General features: G+C 44.8%; 1 protein-coding gene across 3 annotated transcripts in view; it reads right to left on the bottom strand.

Annotated features, from left to right (window-relative positions):
• The window catches only part of P4HTM (prolyl 4-hydroxylase, transmembrane), a 41,028-nt gene that overhangs the window by 27,044 nt on the left and 1,508 nt on the right, over nucleotides 1-12,476 (bottom strand). For all 3 annotated transcript variants that reach the window (XM_029050666.1, XM_029050667.1, XM_001505618.6), the window contains exon 2: nucleotides 12,174-12,255. In XM_029050666.1, the coding sequence (XP_028906499.1) occupies nucleotides 12,174-12,255 (82 nt within the window). The remainder of the gene's footprint in view (nucleotides 1-12,173; nucleotides 12,256-12,476) is intronic.

Genomic DNA, 12,476 nt, shown 5'->3' with positions numbered 1-12,476 from the left:
CACTGCCATTGCCCTGGGAAACCAACCCTTCCGTACTCAACCGGTTTACGCTAAGGCATTTCCTCGTTGCTCTCGTTTCCGAATCCTGCATTGCATTGCTTATATTAATTCTGTGAACAAAGAGGGCTTTAGTCTCCAAGTTGATCAGTTCAGAACAAGACTCACTTTCTGTGGAGAACAATAACTTAGAGTGCTGTGTGTCCACAGTGCCTCGAGCGAGCTGTAGAGACTGTGAGCTGGAGGAGGCGAGCTCTACCAAAGAGGTCCTGGACACCTTTTGCACCAATGATTTCAGTGAGTACGGGTAAAATATCTTGCCACACAGTTGCCAGCTGCCTCCCCCCCCCCAACCCTGGTTGCAATCCCAGTCCAGTGCTGAGGAAAAAGGGAGTTTTTAGGTTTTACAGTTTCTTAGTGAAGCTCAAATGCCATGTTGGGAATAGAATCTTTGAACCAAAAGAGCTGGAAGGGAGCCTTGAGAGATCACCTGGTCCAATTTCAGGTGAAAGACTAAATCCAGAAAAGATGGTTCTCTAATCTTTTTATAAAATCTACAGGGTTGGAGACTCTATGACCTCTTTTTGTAACCCTTTCTTGTGTTTTTATCACTCTGACAGCCACGAAGGGCTTCTTGGTGTCCAACTGGACCTTTTTTTCTAGGTTGGATTTTTGAATCACTGTCCTCTTCATTTAAAAACTCAACAGGTCCAAAATGGACTTCTTCGCCTTTCCCCTTAAACCCATTCCTCCTCCTTCTTCCCTGCCCCAGACGCCCACAACCTGGGCGTCATCCTCAACTCCTCACTGCCCTTCAATTCGCACATTCAATCTACTCTGCCAAATCCGGTCAGTTCTTCCCACGGAACATCTCCTGGATCCGTCCCTTCTTCTCCATCCAAACGGCTGTTTGGTTTGACCCTGATTCAAGCTCTGGGCATATCGTGGCTAGGCTAAAGTAGCCGCCCCCTCACTGGTTTACCCTGCCTCCAGTCCTCCTCTCTCCCCAAAACCCAAACTCCAATCGATCCTACAGGCTGCTGTGAAAATCACCTCCTTGAAGCTCCACTTGATAGACATTTCTCTACTCCTCAAAATCCTTCACAAGTAAAAGGTCCTCACAGTTGGCTTCAATAGTCTCCACCAACTCACCCAGCTTACCTACCTGCTACTCCCCAACTGACTCTCATCATTCCTGCCAAGCTAACCTAACTGTAGCTCATTCTCAACTCTCCCACCTCCATCTCCTCGCTCATGCTGTTCTTCCCAAATTTGACAGACCACGTCTCTCCCCACAGTCAAAGCCCTTCCTGAAATCCCACCTCCTCCACACAAACCTTCCCTGATGAATATTCCCAGCACCCCAAGTTGTATATACCCAGCATCCGCATCTAGAACTTGGGATACTCAACTGCACAGTCAATTACTTATTTTAATCACTCTATTGGTAAGTATTTTTACGTCAGTCTCCCCCATTAACGTGTAAAACTCTTTGTGGGGAGGGAACAGGTCATTTGTTTGTTCTATATTTCCTAAGTGCTTAGTACAGAAGCAGCGTGGCCTAGTGGAAAGAGCACAGGCCTTGGAGTCAGAGGTTCTAATTCCTCCTCTGTCACCTGCCTGCTGTGTGACCTTGGGCAAGTCACTTCATTCCTCTGTGTCTCAGTTCTCTCATCTGTAAAATGGGGATTACGACTGTGAGCTTCATGTGCGACATGAACTATGTCCAATCTGAATACCTTGTATCTACCCCAGCACTTAGTACAGTGCCTGGAACATAGCACTTAAAAATATGATTATTGTTATTATTATTACAGGGCTCTCAATAAACACTATCACTCCTATGATTATACTTATGTGGGTATGTCTGCTCATATAGACATCTATCCATTTACAATTTGTGCTGTGAAAGAGCATAGATGGCCCAGCGCAATCCATCACCACTATGGGGACAATGCCAGAACCTGCCCTGCATATGGATTCTGAATGTCAGTCAGTCAATTGTACTTATTGAGTGCTTACTGTGTGCAGAGCCCTGTATTAAGTGCTTGGGAGAGTACGCTACAAGAATAAACAGACACATTCCCTGCCCACATTGAATTTACGGTCTGAGGGGGAGATAGACATTAATTTAAATAAATTACAGATATGTACATAAGTACTGTAGGGCTGGGAGGGGGGATAAATAAAGGATGCAAGTCAGGATGACACCGAAGTGAGTAGGAGAAAAAGAAAGGAGGGCTTAGTCAGGGAAGGCTTCTTGGAGATGTACCTTCAATAAGGCTTTGAAGGGTGGGGGTGGGGAGTGAAGAGTCACTGTCAGATATGAGGAAGGAGGCTGTTACAGGCCAGAGTCAGGACACGGTTAGGCCTTGGTCTTTTCAATAATACCTACGCCCTAGGGTAAAACTCCTTGACAGTCATCTTTGAATATGCAAATCCCCCCCCCCCCCCACTTACTTGAAGTCAGCTCTTACCATTAAGTTACCAGGTGAAAAAAGCCAAAACCAAACCCAAATCCCTTTAAACTTCTCCTCTTAGGACCTGTTTTCCAGACTTTCAATCCAAACTGTAAACTCTGTCTCATCTGCCCGTTCCAGCTGTGAAGATCCGGATCTCCAGGAGGAACCGGACCTCATCCAGCATCTTCGACTGCGACATGGACTCCAAGTTGGAGGTGCTGAAACACGGTCCTCTGCTAAAAGCTGAGATTCACCCACGACTCCAACAGTGGCTGGAACTGGATGCTACCTGCGTTCACAATATCATGAGGGACACTCACACTGGAGTGTACATTATCAGCGGGGAGGTGCAGACAAACCGACTGGTGGTGCACAAGGCTTACGCCTGGAACAAGAGGAACAGGAACCTGCAGCTGGCAGTCAGAAAATGGAAGCACCACCGATGCAGAGCCTAAGGGCACGAAGTAAAGGACAGGTGAAAAGATTGAAGTCCGTTGTTCCGCTCAGATATACCCACTCTCCGTATAGGAACATACACTCTTTCTACTAAGGGACAATCACTTGAAGGCTAAAGCTTCGAAAGAGAGGGTATTTTAATCAGTTGCAGTGTAGTCGATAAAGCAGCCTTGTACTCACATAGAAAATAGAGAACAATCTTTAGCCCAGCAAAGTCAACTACCCCCCATGGAAATACAATGCACAGAGAGATGAGACCGTTCCCTCTCCTACCGCACACATGGTTTAGCATTTGAGATCTGTGAAGGCAAGACAGGATAAGCTTTCAGAAGAACAGGTAGCTACGTGAAATTGTTGGGTTAGATGGAGCAGGCTGGCTTCGCTTCCCCTGACACGGGATGGTTATTTCAGATCGAAGGTTGGGAAGCACAGTTAGGGTGATGTAGGGGAGGAGGAAAGGGGAGGAAAGACGTTAAGGAGGGGGCTCAGATGCCTGGGCAGTGGAGAGATGAAGGCAGCTTTGTCATTCGATTCCTGCCACCCACCTGACCAATCAATGGTATTTATTGAGCGCTTACTGTGTGCAGACCACTGTACTGAATGCTTGGGAGAGCAGAGTAGAACAGAGTCAGTAGACACCTCCCCCCCCCACAAGAAGTTTAGTGTCTAGAGGGGTATCGATGGTACTTAATGAGTGTTTACTGTGTGCAGAGCACTGTACTGAGCGCTTGGGACAGTACAGAGTTGGTGAGACGGGATCCCTACCCTCAGGGAGAATGAAGCCTTCTCGGATCACTGCTCTAACCACCCGGTGCAATCTCCCTCCTGCAGGTAGAAGACCCAGTCCTGTCGACCCTTTCTCTCCTCTCAAATAGTAAAGTGAAAACAGGAGGCCCTGCTGAGACTTGTTTGAAAACAGAAACTATTGCATGAGAGTCTGCTCTGGATCTGAAAAGTTATAAAGACTGCCCAATGCAACTCATACTTACTGTTCTGACATGAAGCCCAGTGCACTCTTTATGTATTACTGTTACCCCCAGAGCTTTTCTATGTAAAGGGCACATGAGGCTTTACTTTATAGTTCATTCTGAAATAGGAATCAAACATATCAGGCTTAGTAAATCAGAGATAGATTCAATTACACCACCCTGAACTTTGCTGAGCCCACAGCTCTTATTGAAAATACGGGGGAAAAAAGCCACCTGGGGCAGACTTTGAGATTTCCCCATACAATTTTAGCTTAAGTCGTTTAAAAAAATCTCAAATAGTTACACAAAAAGAATCTATCGAGGATGTTTGGCTTGCAGTATCTGTGATGAAAGCAATTTTCTTGCTAGATTAGTTTACGCTGGAGAAGGATAAAATTAGAGATCTTGTAATACAGATATTTTATAAACAAGCTTTGGAAAATAAATATTACTTGCACACTAGAGATAATGTCCATGTTTACTGCCAATGGTTGAGGCAACTGATTTAAAAACTACAAAAATATTTTACTATAAATGTATGACCTACAGGAAAGGTACCATCACCAGCTTCTGAAAAAGAGTGAACGACAAGTGTCATTATTATTTGGCAAATCATCAGAGGATGGGGATGTCAGAATCCTTCTGAGTGTGTGTGTGGGTGTGTGTGTGTGTGTACACAACAGAAGTGCTTTTTTGTGAAGTGCTTTGGGCTCCTTAGTAGAAAAGATGCTGCACAAACTCATACTGTTGTCATAGCACATGAGATGGCATCAAGGACTGGACATTGGAGTGCTAGGATATTCAGCACCTTTTTTTTAAATGGTATTTGTTAAGCACTTACTATGTGCCAGGCACTGTACCAAGTTCTGGGGCAGATACAACCTAATCAGGTTGGACACAGTCCATATCCCACGAGAGGCTCACAGTCTTCATCCCTATTTTACAGATGAGGTACAGAGAAGTTAAGCAACTTGCCCAAGGTGATGATGATGTTGGTATTTGTTAAGCGCTTACTTTGTGCAGAGCACTGTTCTAAGCGCTGGGGTAGACACAGGGGAATCAGGTTGTCCCAAGTGGGGCTCACAGTCTTAATCCCCATTTTACAGATGAGATCCCATCAAGGTCACACAGCAGACAAGTGGTGGAGCCAGGACTAGAACCCAGGTCCTTCTGACTACCAGACCTGTGCTCTATCTACTAGGCCATGCTGCTTTTTCCTTCTTTTCTTTATGGTATTTGTCAAGCACTTACTATGTACCAGGCAGAGTACTAGGGACTGGGGTAGATACAAGCTAATTAGGTTGGACCCAGTCCCTGTCCCACATGGGGCTCACAGTCCCAATGCCCATTTTACAGATGAGGTAACTGAAGCTCAGAGAAGTGAAGCGACTTGCCCGAGGTCCCACAGCAGACAAGTGGCAGGATTAAAAACCAGGTCCTTCAGACTCTCAGGCCCATGCTCTATCCACTAGGCCACACTGCTTCTCGGAATTTAGAGAACTAAATCAATGGAGATGCAAATTCATTCATTCATTCAATCATAATTATTGAGCACTTACTGTGTGTAGAGCACTGTACTAAGCGCTTATAAAGATTACAGGCTCTGGCTTTACCTCTGGGTCGATTAAACAGAAAACAATTCAGTGGCCTTTAATATAGGGTAGATGAGAATCTTAAGAAGGTAGAGAATTGATTTGGCCTGCCTGGTACTAGGGGATTTTGCTAAGCCTGAGTAACAGGATGAGATTGAAAAAGTGAAAATTCAGATTGAAAACATGAAATCTTCCCAACTGTGAAAACTACTAGATTATGGAATGGTCTCCATTTCCTTGAACAACTAAAATTCAACTGGACAAAACTGTCTTTATAGGGAGCTCCCTGTATAGAGACCAGTAGGCTAGGACACAGTGAGATAAGGGTGGTTTTTTTTTTCCCCATCTTTTCACTGTAGTAAGCAAATATCGTAAAAACAAATTGAGTGACACTTTTCCCTCAGGATCAGTGCTGTACCAGGACCAATACTGTGAAGGCAGAGGGGACTGAGTGTGGAGGACAGTGGAAGTGGAGCCTTGAATGGGTCCAAAATCCCTGCTCCACCTCAATCTGGCCCATCTAGAACCCAGCCTGGAGATCTCAGGAGGTACATTTAGTCCAGGTCAGAGTGGGACTGGATATAGGTAATAATAAAAATTATAGCATTTGTCAAGTTCTTACTATGTGCACTGGAGTGGATGCAAGCAAATCGGGTTGGACACAGTCCCTGTCCCACATGGGGCTCACAGACTCAATCCCCATTTTACAGATGAGGGAACTGAGGCCCAGAGAAGTGAAGTGACTTGCCCAAGGTCACACAGCATACAAGTGACAGAGCCAGGATTAGAACTCATGACCTTCTGACTCCCAGGCCCGTGCTGTAACCACTACATCGTGTAGACCCAGGCCTCCTTTCTGAGGGTGAGAGAGACGGGGAATAGGCACAGTAGTTTCAAGCAAGCATTGTTTTCTCCATAAGATACTGTGATTTGAAACCAGAAGCAGTACGGCCTAGTGGAAAAAGCACTGGCCTGGGAGTCAGTAGGACCTGTGTTCTAATCCTGGCTCTGCCACTTGTCTCCTGTGTGACCTTGGGCAAGTCACCTCACTTCTCTGGGTCTCAGTTTCCTCACCTGGAAAATGGGGATTAAGACTGAGCCCCTTGAGAGACAGGGACCGTGTCCAACCTGATTTGCTTGTACCTATCCCAGCATTTACTACATTGCCTTGCACATAGTAAGTGCTTAACAAATACCATTATTATTATTATTATTATTAATAAACCAACACAAATGTGGGGCAGCACCCCAGGCTCACCACCATGGGCCTCCTGGCCAAAAAATCCGAAACAGGAGAGCTTCTAGGATACCGGACAGATGTCTGAGCCCAGTCCAAACCTGGCTGGTTTTGGTTTTGGCCCAACTCCACCCTGTCCATAGGATTGGAACCCATGTGGTTCCAAGCTTGGAAGAGGCAGAGAGACAACACTGAGCAAACTTCCCTTAGGGTCAACTGTGACCTCAAGAAAGGGAAAGAAATCCACCCTGTTCTGCATCCTCCTCTCCTAAAGTGTGGAGAATCTACAAAAATGAAAACTAACCCTGGTTCTTACAGATGGGGATGTGCAGGACAAGAACTGCGTTCACACAAACGTCTCAGACCAACTGAAAATTGATCTGCAAGGGTGGAAGAGGTCCCTCTGTCTTTTCTGTTCACGTTTGCTCTCCACTCCAGTGTTCCCAACCAGTGCAGGGTGTATTTGATGGAAACATTTAAACAGGTCATTACTGAGGGTATTGCTGTTACAGCTGTGAGGAGAATATGTCCAAGGCATCAGAATAACGTGACATTTACTCAGTCTGAACGGTCTTTGCCCTCCTAGTTAGGCTTCCTTGGAACAGGTTTAATAATCTTTTCCTTTCCTTCACGCTGATTCTCTACAGGTATTTATTTTTGGCTCGTTTTCCCACCAAGTCACTGCTTGGAGTGAGACTTTAAGAACTTTCACCTCACCGCAGGACATTTTATTTAAATTTAATAGAGTGTGAACAAACAAAACATCTTACTAACATGCTTCTAAATTCGAGTCTGAAGGGTGGGGAAGGATGGCCTAACCTCAAAACCGACAAATACCTCTCTATTCACAATCTGAAAAAAAACTGTGTTTGTAACAAATAGCAAACCCTGGCATTTACTGAGCACTTACAGTGTGCCCAGTACATTACCGGAGAGTAGGTACAGAGGATCCCTGCCCATAAGGAGCTTACAGACTAGAGGGCTGTGGGGCTAGGGGAGGGATGAATATCAAAGGGCTTAAAGAAAACAGATCCAGTTGCAGAGACACTGAAGGGAAGTGAGGGCTTATTCATTCATTCAATAGTATTTATTGAGCGCTTACTATGTGCAAAGCACTGTACTAAGCGCTTGGGATGAACAAGTCGGCAACAGATAGAGACAGTCCCTGCCGTTTGACGGGCTTACAGTCTAATCGGGGCTTAGCCGGGGAAGGCCTCTGGGAGGAGATGTGATTTTACTAGGGCCTTGGAAATGGGGAGAGAGATGGTCTGCTGGCTATAGGGGGGAGGGAGTTTCAGGCCACGAGGAGGATGTGGGCAAGGGGTCAGCGGCAAGAAAGAGGAGATCAAGGTACCCTGAGAAGAATGGCGTTAGAGGAGCGAGATATGCGGACTGGGATGCAGTAGATTAGCAAGGCAAGGTAAGCGAGTGCTTTAAGGCCGATGGTAAGGATTTTCTTTTGGATGCGGAGATGGATGGGCAACCACTAGAGGTTTTTGAGGAGTGGGTAGACTTTGAGCATTTTTTTTTAGAAAAATGATCCGGGCAGCAGAGCGGAGTATGGACTGGAGAGGGGAGAGACGGGAGGCAGGGAGGAAGCTGATGCAGTAGTCAAAGCGGGATATAAGCATTAGGATTGGTGTGATAACAGTTGGAGTGGAGGGGAAGGGGCGGATCCTAGAGATGGGAGAGGGTAGAACGGACAGGATTTGGTGGGGGGATGAATGAGAGATGAGTCGAGGATAACGCCGAGGTTATAGGCTTGCGATACAGGGAGGACGGAGGGTGTCGTCTTCGGTACAGGGGAAGTCAGGGGGAGGTCAGGGTTTGGTGTGGAAAGATAAGGTGGCTGGTTTTACACATTTCACTTGAAATGGTGTACATCAAGAAGATGGCGTGATGAGCTAGAGTCCTTGACAGAACGGTTAGTAAATAGGCTACTGGGATGATAAGCTAAAATTGTGGTGCCTATCGCATTACTGGCCTGTTTCTCGTCAGGCACAGCTTGTCCACGGGGCAGGATCAGCTCTGTGGGATAACTGAGCAAGAGGATAAAATGAAAGGCCAGGGTTAGGCTAACAGGGCTGATAAATTCAGGTCATCAGATTCCCATGCCCTCTCATGACTTTTTAAATGCACTGAAAAATGAATACTTTTCTAGCTCTGGGAATTTTCTTCAAAAAATGGCTAGTGGGGAAAAAAAAATCACTGCCAGAAGACAAATGATTTGACAAATTTATGTTATAAAGATTAAATACTTAAAAACCAATGGCGACGCTGTGACCTACCCAAATAATCTCCACAAAAAGGGAGTTATTAAGTGATGCCTGTGCCCAGACCTACCTGTTAGAAAACACAGATCTCCTCTTTAAAAAAAAAAAAAAAACAACAAAATTGCATGTTTCCACAAATGGGCCACTGAGATAGGGGGAAGGGATTGAGGGAAAAGGGAAGGCTACAATAGTTTCCCAAAAATCTTCCTCCTGAAAAACACGTGGGAAATCTTTGTTGTGGAATAAAGAGGGAGTTCTACCAGCCCTGAGTATCTGTGTCAAATAGAAGACTGTGAGTTTCAGTTTCTCTACGCTAAACATCAAGAAGTGCTCAAATGATCATTATCAAGATTTTGGACTTGCTACGGATTCCTCTCTTAATGTAGTCAATTTTCTCCCCTTTCGAATAGTGATTTATCGACAGAGTCTCCCACGGTAAATGATGAACCAGATTCGGTCCAGTCACAAAGACTTCAAGGACCGAGAACCTCTGCGGAAGAACTGGTTATAGTGAGAGCGGCTTGCACGTTGTCTCTCATCCCTGTCAGTCGTCCCCACTGGGGCAGTGGGGGGTAACAGGTGAGTAGGCAGACAGGGATATAGCACCCTGTTAAGGGTGCTCAAGAATCTGATGAACAAATTGGCCAAAGTGACTGCAACAAAGTGCCAATGCTGTGCAGTAGCGCTTAGCACAGTGCTTTGCACACAGTAAGCACTCAATAAATACAATTGAATGGAAGAGACCACTGAGTGTTTGCCAGAATAGACACAGAAATCTTCCCCACCCACGTTAGCCAGATCTTAGAGAATTGACAGACTATACTCCACTAAAAAGTTACTTTAGTATATTTTTTCAGATTTTTATGGTCTTTTCTCCAGCCGAGCAAATAAGTAGAGGTCCACATCTATGACCTCAAGGAAATTGTGCCAAGATCTTCAGCTGTGGAAAGGAATGTTAGTAATTCTTGAAAATAGGACCCAAAGACTTGATTTTGTTTTTTAACTTGCTCAGACTACTGATGCTCACATTTCTTGTTCTATCAGAATAAATAGCAAAGAACTGATAAATATTTTACAGACTGGTAAAAATGTTGTAGGCAAAAAAAAAAAATCTGTCAGGATGCTTTGAACATTTACTCATTCAAGATATATTACCAACTACAAAACTGAACCATATCAACTTGGAAAATGCAAAACAAATTGGGAAGATGAATAGGAAAAGAAATAAGCAGGAAATTTCCCTTTCAACCAGGAAGCAGAAAAACAAATGCCAAAAATCTCTAGCACAAAAAAGCTTAGGTTTTTGGAGATATTACACAAATTTATCTGAGTAAACCAACTGAGATAATCAGGCTTCTTGAAATTCAAATAAGATCTCAGGCATCATTCCTTAACCATGCCCCTTTAGTTACCACTAAATTATTACTACTTCTACTAACAATAATGGTGACACTTGTTAAACACCACGGAATGTACTAAGCAGTGGGGTAGATTCAAGATACCTAGGTCTGACACAGACCCTGTCCCACATGGGGCTCACGCTCGGGGGGGGATGAGTCCCAGAGAAGTTAAGTGACTCGCCTAAGGTCACAGGGCAAGCAAATGGCAGAGCCACAATCAGGATACAGCACCTTGCTCTTTCCACTTGGGCCATGCTACGTCTCTAAGAAAGTGGGCTGAACCTGACTATCCAATTCTGTTCTGGGAAATTTAAAAATCAGATGTTTCAAACTGCCAATTCGGGCAAAAAGGGATATGTTCAATGTATCTCAGTGAAAATAAACACGACCACTAAAGCTTTAATAGGAGCTGTGGAAACAATGTAGGAAATTATTCCTAATGCACATCTGATTCGCAAAAGGACCATAGGATCACATTATTCGAATCACAGGAAGGTAAAGACACTACCATCACTTTTGCTGGTATTCTGTCAGGACAGTGTAGACACAATGCTTCAGAGGAAAAAATAAATAAATTTTTATAATTCTCAAGAGTATTCTAGAATGCCACAACGATCTATCAGAAGGATTAAGTGGCATTTTCCTCAAAGGAATAAGACCAGAGGTGGCAAAACTACAGGGGAAAAAAACATTGCCCCTTAAGTGGTTGAAGAGTAGATTGCCAATACTAGTCTGGTTGAAAACCAGGCCCTTAGGACGCCAACCTGACCTTGAACAACACCCTTCCTCTCAGCAGCCATGAGAGAGGCAAATGCGGGGTTAAAGTCTCACAGAATTCTGGTACATCAGCGCTATAATTCCTAAAATGCCTTGCAACTTAAAACGGAGCGTGTACTGAGGACGCTTCAGGAAGGCCAACCATTTAAATTGAGCAAGAACAACCAGGGGTGGGTCATTTCAAGGCAGCCTGCTCTGTTTATATCCAAATCCCAACTGCATGATATTTCCCTACTCATCTATGACTGCCTGGGACAGCTTATTTTAAAAAAATAATAATAATAATCAGCAACAATCCCGGCTACACGGTCAGCCTATTAATGATGGAAATAAACAGTACATATATTTTCCAGTTAAAAACAGTTTTCATCTCTTATCATAGAGAGTTTTCTTCATTTTGGCAAGATCGTTTGAAAAGTTTTTGGCACACAACTCTTGTGACTAAACTGCTCTAAAGGTAGCTGCGTAACTAAACTCAAAAGAGGTTTCTGGCAATCGACTAGCGGAACCTAATCTAGGAAAACCCGAACGATTCATTAATCGGGCCTTCCCTGGCGAAGCCCTCTTTTTTCCCTACACTCTCTCCCTTCTGCACTGCCTGTGCAGTTGGATCTGTACCCTTTCAGCACCCCACCCCATCCTCAGTCACACAGCACTTATTTATATAGCCACAAATTAATTACAGGGAAGCAGCAAGGCCCAGTGGAAAGAGCATCGCCCCGGGGAGTCAGGGGACCTGGGTTCTAATTCCAGATCCACCACTTGTCTGTTGTGTGACCTTAGGCAAGTCACTTCACTTTTCTGCACCTCAGTTTCCTCATGTCAGATGGAGACTAAATCCTATTCTCTACTGAGACCGAGCCCCACGTGGGACAGGGACTGCGTCCAATCTACAAATCTTGTATCTACCCTAGCGCTTAGCCACAGTAAGCCCTTTATTATTATATCACTGTCTGTCTTCCTCTAGACAGTAAGCTCCTTGTGGACAGGAAACGTGTCACAGTTCCTTACCAAAGAGTAGGGGTTTCAGACTGAGGGTTTTCACAGAGTGCTCTTGGTTAGGAATTAGCTCCACCTTCTGCTTGTGGCCAACCTGGAGGACACCAAGTAGGCACAAATAAACAATCACAGCACACATTCGTGTTAATCATTTCTATTTAATACCGTTTTCAGGAGACGGTCAGACAAGCAACGCCTCAAACACTGAGATTCTCTAAAACCAAAACGGCTGATTAAAACAAGGTGCTCGCTTAGCCGGCGAGCCCCACGTGGGACAGGGACCGTGTCCAACCCGAGTAGCTTGATTGTACCCCA

Source organism: Ornithorhynchus anatinus, chromosome X1 (genome assembly GCF_004115215.2).
Source record: "Ornithorhynchus anatinus isolate Pmale09 chromosome X1, mOrnAna1.pri.v4, whole genome shotgun sequence".
Taxonomy (NCBI): domain Eukaryota; kingdom Metazoa; phylum Chordata; class Mammalia; order Monotremata; family Ornithorhynchidae; genus Ornithorhynchus; species Ornithorhynchus anatinus.
Note: the sequence above shows the minus strand (reverse complement) of the source record. Positions and strands in the feature narration are given on the sequence as shown.